The sequence below is a fragment of the Onychostoma macrolepis genome, chromosome 03 (assembly GCF_012432095.1).
Source record: "Onychostoma macrolepis isolate SWU-2019 chromosome 03, ASM1243209v1, whole genome shotgun sequence".
NCBI classification, from domain to species: Eukaryota; Metazoa; Chordata; class Actinopteri; order Cypriniformes; family Cyprinidae; genus Onychostoma; species Onychostoma macrolepis.
The window spans coordinates 27,113,437-27,129,558 of NC_081157.1; the positions used below are offsets into that span (position 1 = coordinate 27,113,437).

A 16,122-nucleotide genomic window follows, 5' to 3' on the forward strand; every position below is an offset into this window, starting at 1 on the left:
TCAATTATTATTGTTTAATATTTATATATTAGGTGCTTTCATTTTATTACTTGATTTATTATACACATTAATAGTATTTATTTATTGAATGCAGATGCAACTGTTTATTAGAACATTGTTTAAAGAGTGAACAGACACTTTCAAAATTGCTTTTTTAATTGTAATAATTATGCAATATATTATTTTATGTTATTATTAATAACAACAACAACAACAACAGTAGTAATAGTAGGGCCCTATTAAATCCATTTATTTTCAGATTCAGTTTTTCCCGTTTAGTCCTCTTTTAATGATTAAATTAAATTGTATTAATCAAAAAGCAATTAATTCTAATTAATTGAAATCATGAAACATACACAATTTAACAGCAATTTATTAAAAGTTTAACAAAAATTACATTTTTAAGGCCCTATGAAATATTTATTTTCTCAAATTCAGTTCTATTTTTACCAAATTCTGTGTTTTCCATTAATTTTCTGGATTTCATTTTAATGGTTTCATTATAACCAAAATCATCTCTAAATAATTGATTTTATATAAAAAACATTTATTATTATCTTATTTATTTTTCAGAAATACTGTGTTGTGTATTTATATTTTTCTGGTAAATAAATTCTGGTAAATATTCCTTAAAAATATTGTTTTAATAATAATTGATATTTTTAAATGAAATGTTAACTTAAATTAAATGTTTAACCTACTTTTGATTTATTCATCCAAAGTATGGCAAATTCCGTGACATTCCACGTTATACAGAAAGTTCCATTTTTATAACTAGATTCTGCGATTCCGTCCGCATTTTCTGCATCGCGGAAATCATAGGGCCCTAAGTAACAGTAATAATATTAATACGAATAAAAATAATAATGTTTTAATTTCATAAGTGTAATAATTGCCTGTTTTATGAATAATTTGATAATTAATGATAATTTAATGTTAACACATTTTAATGATAAATATTCATATTTATGATAAATGTATTTGATTTATTATACCCATAAATATTTATTTACTGAATGTAGATGCAACACAGATTTTGAATGAGTTTGATGGGTTTAGTAAGCAGGCTGCTATGACCTGTTCTGTTGTTGTGGTATGACTGATTTCAGATCAAGTCTGTGTGGTGTTACCTCTGTGTTGGTGTGGTTGGCAGAGGTAGGGGTCTGTAAAGTTGAGGGATTTTCCGGTTGATAAGAGGAAACAGCGCTTCTCTTAGTTTAGTGTAGTTCCGCTCCAGCTCTCGATGGTACTCCTTCTGATCTGGACCGATCAGAGACTTGTTCTTCCTCAGAGCATCCTCACACCTGAGTTAAGAACACTGCAGTTAGTAGGTTAAAAGAGACCCAGAACTGTCAGTCCAAGAAAAGGCTGTCCATTTTAAATGAACCGCAAAACAGAAAACGCTGATTTAACTAGAGGATTCATTTCAAACATTCAATCACTCGTTCACTTCGTTCTTAGCCACGGGAAGATGGTTTAGGTAATTGGCAGCTTTAGCATGTTGTAAATAGACTGCGGCCATGTTTAGGACCATAAAGATCCAAACCGAGGCCACATAAGACTAGGAAACTTGGGGTTGACAGCAAATCAGTTTGATTGGCGATTCACTGCTCCTTAACTTGATTCAATTGCAAATTTTCTAAATTCAGAATGATTCAACTGAACTTTTGATTCAGTAAATGCTTTAACAAATCTCAAAATACTCATTGTTAATATATATCTTAAGCTGGAAAACGACATTTATTGCTCCAAAAATAAGTTAAGCAATACTTACTAAAAATACCTAGAACATGAAAATTTGTAAAACAATGCTGCCTTAGGTAAAATAATTTTTACATTTCAACTGTGATGCACCAACTCAATCTGCAGATTTGCCCATCAAATTAATAAGTGACGCCTACATGTTCAAACAAACAAACAACAACAACAACAAAAAAAACTGTGCTCTTTCCTTTCTTAATAAAACAAATCCTTTCCAAATGCAAAATCTTTCCCAACTCCATAATCCACATATCAAATGTTGGTACTGCCTCGGACTTCTACTTTAAATCACATTTGTTGGTTAGTCATTTTAAATCCTAAAAATTGATGCAGTTGCATTGGTAGGCTTTTTAATTAATGAAAAATCTAAATAAATGAATCACAACCTAACGTTTTCAACTCAAGCATGAGCACGCTTGTGTGCAAGAATGTGTGCATAAAAGTTACTCCACCTTTTAGTGAAGTCCTTGAAGCAGAGGCGCAGTTTATTGTGATGCCGGAAGAGTTTGGGGTCCTCAGGAATTTCAGACAGGAAGACCTGAGCCACCTCCAGCGGACCCTTTGTGACAACGTACAGGTTCAGATCCACAAACAAACCGACATACTGGAGGAAACCACTTGATCTAAAATATTACCTGATTAACAGTGGTGCCAACACAACCCTGAAGCACCATCTGGAGCATCTTTGAGTCAGCGGGGTCCTGATGGGTAGCGAAGGCCAGCTCCTGTGTTTTCTTCTGCATATCCTCAATCGCCACCTCCATCGGCATCAGAATGATCTGTAGGGAGGACGAAAAATATTTAGAAAATCTGTCTTGAGGCAATTTACGAACCTCCCAAAGTAAAGCAGTCCACACCTCCTCTTTGTGGATAACGTTGATGCGGGTCTTGATGTAGGGGAAGGCGTGGGAGGTGGTGAGGATGGTCTTGCGTTTGTACTGCTCGTGCAGGTCACCGTGGGCCCGGCCGTCCAGTGTGAATGGCGTACAGTACATGAACGTGCGCAGGTTATAGTTCTTGTCAAAATACGTGATGCGCTCCTTCAGCTCGTAAGTGTCGAAGAAGGGCTCCACGTATGTGATCTGCAGGTATGCCTGGGTAACATAAACATACACAGCACTGCTCAATATGGAGACCATATGTACAAAACCCAAATCTGAAAAGAATTAGTGCTGCTATTGTACTAAGATTACTTAAATGGAAAAATTAATTAAAGCTAAATATATATAAATATATAACAAAAACAAAACAAAAAAAGACAAAAATCACATAAAATTAAAGAAATTAAACAAAATTGAAAATATAAAAATAAAAGTAAATTTAAATATAAATAGATACTACAATAGTATATACATGGCGCTAAATTAATATAAATGTGTTTTTGTTTGATAAAAAGTAGTGCTGTGAAACGATTAATAGCAATTAATCTCATCCAAAATAAAAGTTTTTGTTTACATAATATATGTATGTGTACTGTGTATATTTATTATGTATATATAAATACACACACACACATACAGTATATTTTGAAAACATTTACATGTCTATATTTATATTCATATAATTTATGTTATAAATAAATATATTTAATATATAAAAATATTTTCTGAAATATATACATTCATGTGTGTATTTATATATATATATATATATATATATATATATATACACATAATAAATATACACAGTACACATACATATATTATGTAAACAAAAACTTTCATTTTGAATGTAATTAATCGCGATTAATCGTTTGACAGCACTAATAAAAAGACTTATATTAGTCTTGTACTAGCATTAATATCTGACCTTGTTGGGGTCCAGTTTGTTCTTGTCAACAGGGTTGGAGTCCTTGATGATCACCACCACATCGTCACCAAATCGTTCAGAGTAAAACTCCTTCAAATGAAATCAGCACAAACCTTACAAATGATCCTATTAAAAGCATCATTTGAATATAACAACTTGAAAATGTTCAGTGAATGTTTATAATTAATTATATAAAAATAAATGTAAAAGTTTAATTACTACTAATATTATTAAACATATTACTTCTTAATACTACTACTACTACTAATAATAATAATAGTTGTTATTATTTAAAAATGAAAATGTTATTATTATGATATTATTAGGACTGCCACTAACGACCATTTTATTTCGATTAATCTATCAACTAATTTATCAATTAATCTAAACAATTAATTTCCCACAAAAAATAAAAATAAAAATAAACAATTTTAATTAAGAATATTTTATTAAACCAAATGAAATCCAAATTTCTATGAAATCCTTTTTTTTTTTTTAAAGCAAAAGTAAAGTGCAACAGAGTGTCCATCTCATAGTCCAAATCACTGAAATCAAAGTTTAGTATTATAGTGTAAGTGACAATGTGTTCTAGTCTACTAATATTAAAATTATAATCAAAAAACACTTTTTAAAGGAGTATTTACCAGAAATATTATTTACCAAATTTATTTAGGATAAAAATGTAAATGTGTAGTATTTCTGAAAAAACAAAACAAAACAAAAACAAAAAATTTGATAAAATCAATTAATTGGAGATGCTTTTGATTTATTAAAATTTCATGGAACCATTAAAATGGAATCCAGAAAATAATGGAAAACAGAATTTGATAAAGATAAAACTGTAAAACTCAATTAATTAAACAGACTTTTTAACCATTAAAACAGAGTATAGAAAAATGAAAATGGAAAAAACTGAATTTGGAAATAAAACGTATTTCATAGGGCCCTATAATTATAATAACTTTTTTTTGTGGTAATAAAAATAGATGTAAGTGAACAAATCTGATGAAATGGCGCACGTTGCGTTCCCAGATGAACGTTATAATAAACCCAAACTCACAACAACATGCAGAGATGGAGTTTGAGACGCTCCACACATGTAAATGAGAACAGTTCCTGTGGAACAATTGTGAACGGAGCCGCTGTGTGACGCACGAACGTAACCTACACGCATGTAAATAAAGCACACGTACTGTATTAGAACTGCATCGCATATTAGGGGTGTAACAATAAATCGATTAATCTAATGCATCACAATTCTCTCCGAAATCGATTCAGAGCTTAGTTTTAACAGCAGATGGCACTGCATGCTTTAGAAACAGCTTGCTTTCAGTTCCTTACACACACACCACTTGAACTTAAAATAATCATTCATAAAGTTCAAAAAGGTTGATGCGAATTACAAGAGTGTTCACAGTGGGTTGTGTTTACATTAATCTTGCGTCATAAAAGCAGAGGTGCAAGTACATTTAACCACTCAGTTGAACGCACAAGCGGTCTTCTTCGTGTGCATTCGAGTGTGCAGTTAAAAACTAGTCTAGAGCGCCATCTGCTGTTAAAAACTAAATTCAGAATCGAATCAAGAGAGAATCGCGATGCTTTATGAAAATCACAGAATCTATCTATTAATCGATTTATCGTTACACCCCTATCGCATATAATTATTTAATTAAATCGTAGCATTTGTGAATTCACAATTATGCTTAATTATGATTTTTAAATGGGTTTAATATATCATGCAGCCTTGGAAAACAGTCTAATAATGTGCTGAAGTAAATAGTTGAATAAAATCGACGAATCGCGACAGCCCTAGATATTATCACTCCAAACCAGAACCGTACCTCCAGTCTATGTGAGATCTCGGCCAGTTTGGTGATGGAAGGCTCTTTATAGACAAACTCCTGCTCGTCCAGATCTCCAAAGCGGCATCCATAGAAGCCCACACGGAAGTAGGTGCCAAACATCCTCTATGGCCTGAACATTTAGGCCAGGAACAATTGAGATACATGTAAGAAGAGAGAAGAGCATGGTGTCTCACATAAAAGCCTAAATAACATCATTTCAGTCTGTTTCAGCCACATCATGCCTAAAGGCGCAGCACTGATGGCATCGAGGATGGGTGCACATGTGCCCTAGGACAACACTGACTTGTGCCATTCTTGTGAAATGGCCTTACATAAGTGTGTCAGAGACGGTGAACCTTACAGTGGGATGGAACAGCTTGAATTTTGTTGGGTAACCAAGTTCATGTTCACTCACCAGGAAAACATCCAGACCGCACACAGGGAGACCGATGGAGAAATAAAAAGAGATAAAGACCAGAGACAGTTAGTTTCTGTGTGGGAGAAATTCCCTCTTTCATGAACTGCAACATATGGTACTGATAAATACAGAAGCACAGTGTGATCGATCAGCCATACCTCCCATCCTGAGCTCTGTGTGCGGACACAGCAGGAGACACATCATCACCGACGAGACAGAGAAAAGATATCAATCAAACATCTAAACCACACACATTAGAATAACACAGAGCTTTACACCACAGCTCTGTGGTCCAGATCTCAGCCCAAGACTGGCTTCATCTGGAGCACAAAACATTTAAAATTCTCATTATACAGCTACTAGAGAATAGTGACAGAGATAGAGAATAGGCCCATAGAAACAGTCACTAATAATGCATCTATGTATATATATATATATATATATATATATATATATATATATATATATATATATATATATATATATACACATATCTATGCATTTACACTTTTTTTAGTGAACACGCACATGACAGTTAACAGAAGCTAGAGATTATGGTTTATAAAGTTTTAAATATGGATTTTTTTTTTTTTTACACAAATGCATCGATTCGCTTCAGGAGGAGCCGTGTAGAGATTGTATTCGTGTGAAAGAAGAAAATTGTATACATCTAGAATGGCTTGATGGAGAGTAAAACACTGGGTAATTTTCTTTTTTGAACTATCCCTTTAAACAACTCAACAGTTCAAATAGTACAAGTTTTGACAAAAATAAAAAGTTCTATAAAATTATAAACCTCATATCAGCCTAATAAATGATTATTTAATTGGTTTGAATAGAAACGGCAGATCTAAATTCATGCAAATTCTCTCTTTGACAGTAGGTGGTGCTTATGTAAAAGCAGAAATACAGCAGTTACCTCTGTATACAAAGCAGCGCTGTGTTTATAAACACTTTATTAGGCATCATAAGGAGGTAAGGCTTTTATATAAGCCTCCCCGAATAAAATCTCCTCATATTTGCATAAAGGACAATAACGGCCTAATTCAATGTCAGAAAGGTGAATTTCACTGAAAGGCAAAGAGTTTGCAGGTATTATAAAACTAATATTCATATGAAGCTACGGTCCCACATAGAGAATGCAGAATTCACCATCTGAGCTATTCATGTTTAAAGTAGAGCTTACAGTAAGAAGCTGCTGATAAGATTAGGATATCATATATATTATATGATTAATTAAATAAATAAAAACAATATAATTTATATTTATTTATATATATATATATATATATATATATATATATATATATATATATATATATATATATATATATATATATATATATATATACACACACATACACATACATATACATACATATACACACACACACACACACACACATTTTTTTTAAATGAAGCAGCTCATTTATTTTTGTTCAACTTCCCAATTTTACCTAATTGTTCAACTATTTTCTACTGTGGTTATATACTGGATGAAGTAGCAGGCTATAATGGCTTTATAATTTCTTTCTTATACAAGAAATAATATTACTAATTCATGTACAATGAATATTGCTGAAATTTAATATCCATTCAACAAATTGACTCCTGAAACTGTGCAAGATTGATTGGAACTTCTTGCAGACACGTTCAGCTCTTTAACACAAACGTCCTGAGTCAACAAACCTGATTGTATACTTTGTTGAAGGCATCCTGCAGTTTGCCGTGGACAGAGGCCAGCTTCTTAAAGTCTCTGTTGGCCTCGTGAATGGGACAAAGGATTTTGTAGACTTCATTTATGGCCTCGTACATGGCAGCCTGGAGGAGAGACAGAATCTACAGTTAACCTTCAGTTAATAGTTAATAATCCCATCAAAAAGTGTGGCGCTGGCTTGGATATGAGTCTAATCCATTTGATTCCTTTGGATGCACTCAGTTTCCATGACTGTGGGGGGAGTGATGTGACGCGAGCTCTCACCATGTTGAAAGACGCAGCTGCTTGTTCCAGAAGTCCCACGAGCCCAGACTCACTGAAGTACTTCCCTGAACAGATGCCCTCCTCCTCTGGGGACAGAATATCATCAGAAACCGCAGACTCCTCCAGCACATTGGACGAAATACTCTGTGAAACGCAATCGAAGTGTTAACTATCCACAAAATTTATCATAGGTATTATCATAAATTATAACGCATTTGTAATTGAAACAGAAAAGTGTCCAGTGAAAATGTGTTTTACATTTGCATGTTCAATATATTCCATTCAATATGTAAAAATTATTACTTGCTAATTAATGTTTATTTAGAAAATGTATTAAAAATGATAATTTATTAATTTATATTATTTCGTTAAAATGTTTAAAATTAATTAAATTGTGTTATTGTTTTTTTGTTATTAGTTATGTTATAACATTATTGTTATTATTCATATACTATTATGTATTTCTTATTACTTTAAAGTAGTAAGTAGTTTTCACTTTTATATTTTCAGTTTTAATTTCAGTTTAAAGTTTTAATATGTAATTTTGTTATTATGTGCATTTATCATTTTCATTAGTTTTTTGTTGTTGTTGTTTTAAATATTCCTACACAGCTTTTTTTCAGTTTTAGTAATATTAGTATTTCAAGTTCAACTTGTTTTGGTAAGGTACATTATTTTGTACATTACATTATTTTGTAAATTAAATCAAATTAAGTTTTATTTAAATTACCAAAAAAAAAAAAAAAAAAATTATATATTAAATTATAAATTAAATATTTATTTATTTTTTAAGTTAACAACAATAAAACCTTTCCTAGTGGAAACATTTAACTGCAACTTTTTATTCAATTATTAGATGCTCCTTTTAGTATGTTTTTTTAAGCCATTTGGTTTACAAGGATACAGGAAGTGTCCTCATAAACCATATATTTAAGAAAACACACACACACAGGATTTTACCTGGAATGACACACATCCGATAGGGAGGTAGCGGCAATCTTCAAGCATGTTGAGGTACTCCGCCACCAGCGCGGCGCTATGCACCAGACAGTGTGCTGCCTCCGCGTGGTTCCCTCTCTCCGAGTGCTTTCCTGCCATGTTCTGCAGCCACGTGAGCCTCAGATCAGGAGAGTTCTGATAGCCCTTAGCAATCCTACACAGAGAAAAGCCATTTGTACATACAGCAGAGGCCACATTGAATGTCCTTTGGTTTTTATGATAAAGCACTGACCTGTACATGAGGTCTATAAGCATCTCTGGGTCCTGCTGGTGCTCTTTCATCTTCACAGTGTCAGTGAGAATCATGTGGAGATTGAAGACGAGATCCTGCACCTACAGACATGACAGAAGAAAAGGGACTTGAAACTATTATAGTTTTGAATTCAATTTTATTTTTATATGTTCTGTTTTCACTTTAATTTGAAAGTTTTTAAAACATTTGTTGTGTTTTGTGTGGAAATGAGAAATGCTGCCTTGGCAAATAGCTGAATTTTATTTAATTTTTTTTAAATATATTTGATGTTATTTCAGTTTATTTATAACAAATTTGTTTATGGTTTTAGTTGTTGATAACCCTGAAGTGACTGTACTTTAGCATAATTATTAGCAGATAAAAAGTGTTCCTGTATAAAACAAAAAAACAAAAATCTATCCCTTTATGTATCCTTAAAGGGCACATTAACGATGAGTGCTGGGTCTTTATCCCCTGTGGGATTCGAACCAACAACCTTTTAGCTACCCGCTCTGATCCATACCTGCTCAGGAAAGGGGGAATCCCTGAGCTCCAGGTCATCCTCGGCATAAGTGAGAATAGTTTTTAAAGAGCGTCGCAAATGCTCTTCATTGAACTTCGTCGAGGTTCCCACGAGTGAAGACAGAGACATGGTGACCTGCATCTTCACACGGGCGAAATTCTACAGGAGAACAGACAGGATTTAGTTGATCATATTTCTCCTCTATATGAAGGGAAAGCTGAATCAAAGATAGGAGTTTAAAGTGACATAGTGCCTTACGTTGCCGATCTCAAAGTTCTGTCTCATGAGCAGGTAGAGGGAGGCGCTGGCGTGGCTGCGTACGGAGCTCACACTGCTGCCGCAGTGACGCAGTAACCGCAAACACAGATCGGCACAGAGCTCAGTGTCCTCCTCAAACAGCATCTCTGGGAACTACAGAAACACACGTGCAAAGCTTAGTTTCTTCTACAATTTCCTACAATGTCAAATAATATGTATACAAGGCTAACCTGAACAACAAGGGAAGTTCTTACAGTTTCAAGTTTGTTTTATTTAATGACAATCATTTTCAAAAAATACACAGACTGCATAAAGAACTATGCATTTACACTGCTTAAGAAAATATGAGTGGTACAAGTCTGCAAAATTTCACTGTAACAATGTCAATGTCAAGTCCTTCAGGCTCAAATGAAAACTACATGGTATGTGTGTTATAAAACACCTTTTTATAATAATAAGAAATGTTTCTTAAGCCACAAATCAGCATATCAAGCCCTATTTGCACAGGATTAGTATTACCTGGTGACCTCTAGTCATTCGTAATAATTACATGTCAGTGACCTACCATATTTCGCTGAACACCGAGGTCCTGTGATAATAGGCATCTCTGTGATTTGGCCAGCATTTCGCTGTCATATATCATTTTTTCAAGGTTTTTGTTTCCTGAGCTCCTTTTAATCCATCTTTTGCGAAAAATGGAGGCTGCGAAGTGTTCAGTAATTAAGATAAGAGTTAGGGATTAACAAGCTCTGCTAACAGACACAAACCTTGTAGACCAAAGCTCTCTGTGTGCTGAAGCAGTGCTGCAGGAAGAGGGCGCTCTGGTTTCCTGCCATACTGTGGAGGAGGACTCTCAGCACACCACCCAAAACACTCTCCTTCAGCTCTGATATCACCACCGTCTGATGCAAAAACACACACAAACACTTATGAACTATGTGAAAATGACCCATGTCGTAATGCATGGTATTTGTAGTAAATGCATTCAAATGAATCACAAAGTCTGCTTTACTTTGACAATGATCTCCAGTGTGTCCAGAGCTATGAGAGCAGCTTCTGTCGCCAAGTTTCCATCCACTACCGACTCCTGCTCCACCTCTGCCTTGGTTCTGCACAGAGACAATGTTTACAGTAAGCTATTCATAGTGCCCATATGACACACACACACACACACACACAACTGTATGTGTAGCCAGTGATTATGTGCTTCATTAAATTGACAGACATCTAGAGCAACATCATTCAGATGTTCAGTGAAAGTGAACAGCAACAAAGAGATATTCATTGAGAGAAGAGGCAAAAAGACACACTTGTCCACTCTGTCTGCGTTCTGTCTCCAGTGAGTGACATTTTTCCTCCAGCGGACGTTCTCCTGACCTCCGTAAGGACTGCGCTCTGAGGAACGCACAGGAACAGAGGTGAATGACAAATTCACTGCTTTGATATTTACTCGCACAGATACCAACAGAGCGTCCCGTTGTACCTCTGCAGCGACGGACCATCTCCTGTCTTGCTCCGATGGTGCCCAGTATGGCCTCCTCCAGACGGGCCTTCATGTCCTGAGACTTCTTAAAGGTCAGACTGTTTATCCTCTCCAGGGCTTTCTTCCCCTGAGAAGAGGCACAATGAACAGAATAATCATAAACATGTCAACATGCAACACAAAAATGCACTACATGAAGTAACAATTTCTGAATGTGTCAAAAGAAATGGTGTAACATAAGAAATGACTTCCAAAATTACAGTTCCTAGTTATTTTTTGAATTTGAATGAGGCCATGTCATATTTTTAGCATTTTTTCTCTCCCTGTGGTCCATGTAAACAATGTTAGTAAAGGTTTCGTACCAAAAATAATTGTTCCTGATCATTTTCCACCCTTTCTCTGGCCCTTGGAATTAAACAGGATGTTCAGCCAAATATAGGTTTAAACAGGCATATCCTCAACACAGCCTCTTTGTAAATAATTACATTGTGGAAGATTTATAAAAAATTAAAAAGTTGAATGCAATGATTTTCTTTTTCCTGAAAATACTGGTTAACGTTAATCGCATTGGACTCAAACTTACTGACTTTGTTCACACAGGGTATAAAGTACTTCTCAGATTATTTTTTTTTTAATTTTCGTGGGTTTTATTTCACTTAGTCACACTTGTGGTGTTCCCGGTCAAAAATGACCGGACTCCAAACAATTGCTTATAAATCTCTCATTATGCTATATTATCACCAAATATTGGATTCATTCTTTTTGTCAACTTGTTTTCTTTCATTTAGGACTGGTTTTGTGTTTCTATTTGCATCGGATTAATCGTAGGCCTCATTTATCTGAAAGTAGGCACCTCGTTTTTTGAGTGAAAAAAGCTTTTTTTATGAATAATTTTCACAATATGAGAAAACAAATTATGAAAATTTGCACTGTTTATCGCACTAGTGTGCTTTAATGATTAATCAGGAAGTTTGCTTTTAAATGCTTTTATTTTGTACAAAATTGCACAAAGTCATGCTTGTCAAAAATGGCCGGCCATTGAAAGTGAATGGGGAAGATCACAAAAAAAAACAGCACCAGTACTCTGTGAGAACATGAAAGCCTCAAAACCTATTGTCATAATATTTTGTCTAGAACATGTGATGAAAGAAAAGTTTCTTTTGAAGTCAATGCAGGCTAAAGACAAGGCAGTTTGAGCGTGTGTGTGTATGTGTGTGTGTGTGTGTGTGTGAGAGAGATAGAGAAAGAGAGAGTTATCATAAAAGCATATTGCATTCAGTTCAGGGTAGGATGAAATAGGTGTAATACTCACAATAGTTTGTATGCATGGATGTGTGTGTGTGTGTGTGTGTGTATATATGTGATAACGTGAGTATACATGCATCCACACACGCACAGGTGATAAAACAGGATCAATCCTACTATCTCCTCACTACCTGACCATGACTGAACGGATCATGTTTCTAAATACCAAATAGTCATTACTGAGAAGGGCATGTGGATGTACCTTGTATTCGAAACAGGACAGACAGAGGTGAAGAAGATCAAGCAAGCGGTTGATTTGTGGCACAGACAGGTCTGAGACCCAGCGCTCCAACAGTCCAGCGTCTGCATTCTTCAACACCCACAGGAAACAAACCAGCAGCGTCCTGCTGCATTCTCCAGAGAGGGCGCTACACTGACGGCCCGCCTGATGAAGAAACAAACAAAAACACACTTACACTCACGCAGACAAAACACAACAAAGCCGACCGATTAGACATCACATCCACCAGCCTGTTTGGGACCAACATATACAGAGGACGTCCTTACACACCCATATGTATAATAAATACTTAGACACACATGATCCTCATTTCCTCAGCCACACACAAGCCATTAATATTCATTAATGAACAGGAAACTCTGTTGTACACTTTCAGAGCAGTATACAATAACGTCCCCTCTAGTGGTGGAGAGCAGTACTGCAGTCAACAGAATGGACAGGACTGAATATGAAGGGCTCCTCTAGTGGTGATATTAAGACACTGCAGTTGTGACCTCAATTCAGATGAATGTGAGGGAAAATTCTATTTCTGTTGTTTGCTTTTTCTATTTATTCCACTAGACTAGAGAAACAGCATTGGAAAATTATGTGGAAACTTTATGTGCATAAATATAGCTTATTTCTGAAAAATACTGTTAAATAAGGTACTGTGAAATTATTAGGGGAGCATGATTAGAGCATGTTGCAGGCCAGACTTGAACCTGCAATACCTGCATCAACACCGAGGCTTAATATGAATGGGTCGCTGGCACTATGGAAGGAAAATAATGACAAATAGTTCTCAAATTTGGGGTCAGTATTTAAAAAAAAAAAAATTTAAGATTAAAGTGACATTATTAAAAAAATATCTATATTTCAAATAAATGCTGAGATTTTTAACTTTCTAATTATCAAAAAAAAAAAAAATTACATTTTCACAAAAAAATATTAAGCAGCACAACTGTTTTCAACATTGATGATAACTTTCTATAGCAGCAAATCAGTTAGAATGATTTCTAGGGTACTGGGGTAATGATGCCGAAAATTCATCACAGGAATAAATTACATTTTACAATGTATTGTATTAAACTAGAAAACACATTTTAAATTGTGATAATATTTCACAATTTTACTGTATTTCTGATCAAACAAATGCAGCCATAAGAGACTTCTTTTGAAAAAGTTAACCTAAATGCACACTACTGTTCAAAAAAAATGTTAACACTTCACAAACTTCATTCATATTCATACCAATAGTTATTAACAGTGGTCAGTGAGCATGTACTCACCACGGACGGCAGAGTGAAGGGGTTGGCTTTGGAATGGGGGAGTGGTGAGCCAGCTATCGCCATGGCGACAGACTGGTTGATGGTGCCGTTGTCTGGGTCGCTATCGTCGACGAGCGCCGAGGCGTGACGTACACGCTGTGGGGACATGTCTGGGACACACAAAGGTGGAGAGATACAGATCTCGGCTGAAACGGGACTTTTGTTCAGTTTTTAATGACTGTGGAGTGCTGACCTTTAAAAGACTATTCAACTCATAAACAAAGAGTTTATATAAATAACCGCAGAGATAAGCAGTCTGCTCTACTGTGGGCACTCGGCTCACAGGGTCTCACTAACCAGTGAAGTCGTGAAGCTGGGGCAGCGTCTCCATGGCGATGGGGATGAGTGGCAGGTAGAGCTGGGCGATGTGCGAGCGGACCTGGGGGTCTATGTAGCGGGGGTCCGCGTCGTGACTGCACAGCAGAGAATGCAGCGCACTAATGGCCTTCTTGTGTAGGAAGAACACACTGAGAAAGAGGTGTGAGATATGATTTCAGGTGTTGGAATTATGTATTTTTAAAGTCCTATTTATAAATGCAGTGCAAAAACATTCCAAATTTTTTTCTGTGATAATTTAAAAGGATAGTTCACCCAAAAATGAAAAATACTGCTCGTTTTACTCACCCTCAAGCCATCCTAGGTGTGTATGACTTTCTTCTAGGGATGGCTCGGTACGCGTATCGGTACCGTTCGGTTCTCGGACAAATTCCAATCCCTTGGAGTGGGGACATTGAAGTGAGCAGGGCACGTGCGTTTGGAATGCACTCGGCGAAGGGAGCGATGTAATTTCCTCATTATCATCAGCTGGCATGTTCCCGTGACAACGCAGCATGGTGTCCGTCAGCAGATTCGCTGATGGACACCGGCATAAAAAAATATATTTTTTATATTTTAACAAGTTTTATACATATTAGCTTTTATAGATTAGCATATTTTAAAAACTTTTTAACAAAAATGTATGTTTATTTGCAACAGTTATGCTAACAACAATAAAAAGACATATATGACATTAAAACGGCGACATCTGCTGATTGACATCGTGCTGAGTTGTCATGGGAACACGGCAGCTGATGATAATGAGGAAATTACATCGCTCCCTTCACCGTGCCCTGCTCACTCCAAGGGGATAGGGATGATCACTTCCATTTGGAATTTGTCAGAGAACCAAACGGTACAGATACGTGTACCGAGCCATCCCTACTTTCTTCTTTCAGACGAATACAATCAGAGTTATATTAAAAAATGTCCTGGCACTAGCTTTATAATGGCAGTGAATGGGAGTCGAGATTTTGAAGCCTAATAAACTGCATCCATCCTTCATAAAAAGTGCTCCACACTGCTTAATAAAGGCCTTCTGAAGTGAACTGATGCATTCGTGTATGAAAAATATCCTTATTTAGAACTCAAACCTCTAGTTTCTGCTATCTCTAATCTCTAGCTCACGAGAACCAAGTTTTGTTAACAACAAAGGAAAACCAATCTCCTCTTGGCTTATATTGAAATCCTCCTCCTCGTTTTGAACTTCTAATTCGTGAGCGGGGTTTTGTTTTGCTCTCTTCTCTGCGCTTCTGCGTTCATTACTGCGTTCACATACATCCTACATCATCTGCTGAACGCCCCTCTCTCGTGAACGACAGTTAGTCGAAGATAGTTTACGTTTCAATAGTTTTTAAATATGGATATTTTCCTTACAAAAAAGTATCAGTTCACTTCAGAAGGCCTTTATTAACCCCTGGAGCAGTGTGGAGCACTTGTTATGATGGATGGATGCACTTCATTTTGCTTCAAAATCTCGACCCCCATTCACTGCCATTACAAAGCTTGGAAGAGCCAGGACATTTTTTTATATAAATCAGATTGTATTCGTCTGAAAGAAAAAAGTCATACACACCTAGGATGGATTAAATGTGGTCAATAAAATAAAATATCTGGGTCACATTATTAGAGATGATTTAAATGAT

The 16,122-nt window shown here is 35.6% G+C and overlaps 1 protein-coding gene across 5 annotated transcripts in view; it reads right to left on the reverse strand.

Annotated features, from left to right (window-relative positions):
- The window catches only part of LOC131537439 (dedicator of cytokinesis protein 7-like), an 88,447-nt gene that overhangs the window by 1,580 nt on the left and 70,745 nt on the right, over positions 1–16,122 (reverse strand). For all 5 annotated transcript variants that reach the window (XM_058770849.1, XM_058770848.1, XM_058770851.1 and 2 more), the window contains 20 exons: positions 14,459–14,628; positions 14,123–14,271; positions 12,816–12,998; positions 11,309–11,435; positions 11,136–11,220; positions 10,838–10,934; positions 10,593–10,727; positions 9,826–9,978; positions 9,568–9,726; positions 9,045–9,145; positions 8,774–8,966; positions 7,814–7,957; positions 7,522–7,653; positions 5,991–6,005; positions 5,412–5,537; positions 3,571–3,660; positions 2,619–2,855; positions 2,397–2,540; positions 2,214–2,320; positions 1,131–1,304 (listed from right to left, as the gene is read on the reverse strand). In XM_058770849.1, coding sequence (XP_058626832.1) covers positions 1,131–1,304; positions 2,214–2,320; positions 2,397–2,540; positions 2,619–2,855; positions 3,571–3,660; positions 5,412–5,537; positions 5,991–6,005; positions 7,522–7,653; positions 7,814–7,957; positions 8,774–8,966; positions 9,045–9,145; positions 9,568–9,726; positions 9,826–9,978; positions 10,593–10,727; positions 10,838–10,934; positions 11,136–11,220; positions 11,309–11,435; positions 12,816–12,998; positions 14,123–14,271; positions 14,459–14,628 — 2,721 coding nt within the window. The remainder of the gene's footprint in view (positions 1–1,130; positions 1,305–2,213; positions 2,321–2,396; positions 2,541–2,618; positions 2,856–3,570; positions 3,661–5,411; positions 5,538–5,990; positions 6,006–7,521; positions 7,654–7,813; positions 7,958–8,773; positions 8,967–9,044; positions 9,146–9,567; positions 9,727–9,825; positions 9,979–10,592; positions 10,728–10,837; positions 10,935–11,135; positions 11,221–11,308; positions 11,436–12,815; positions 12,999–14,122; positions 14,272–14,458; positions 14,629–16,122) is intronic.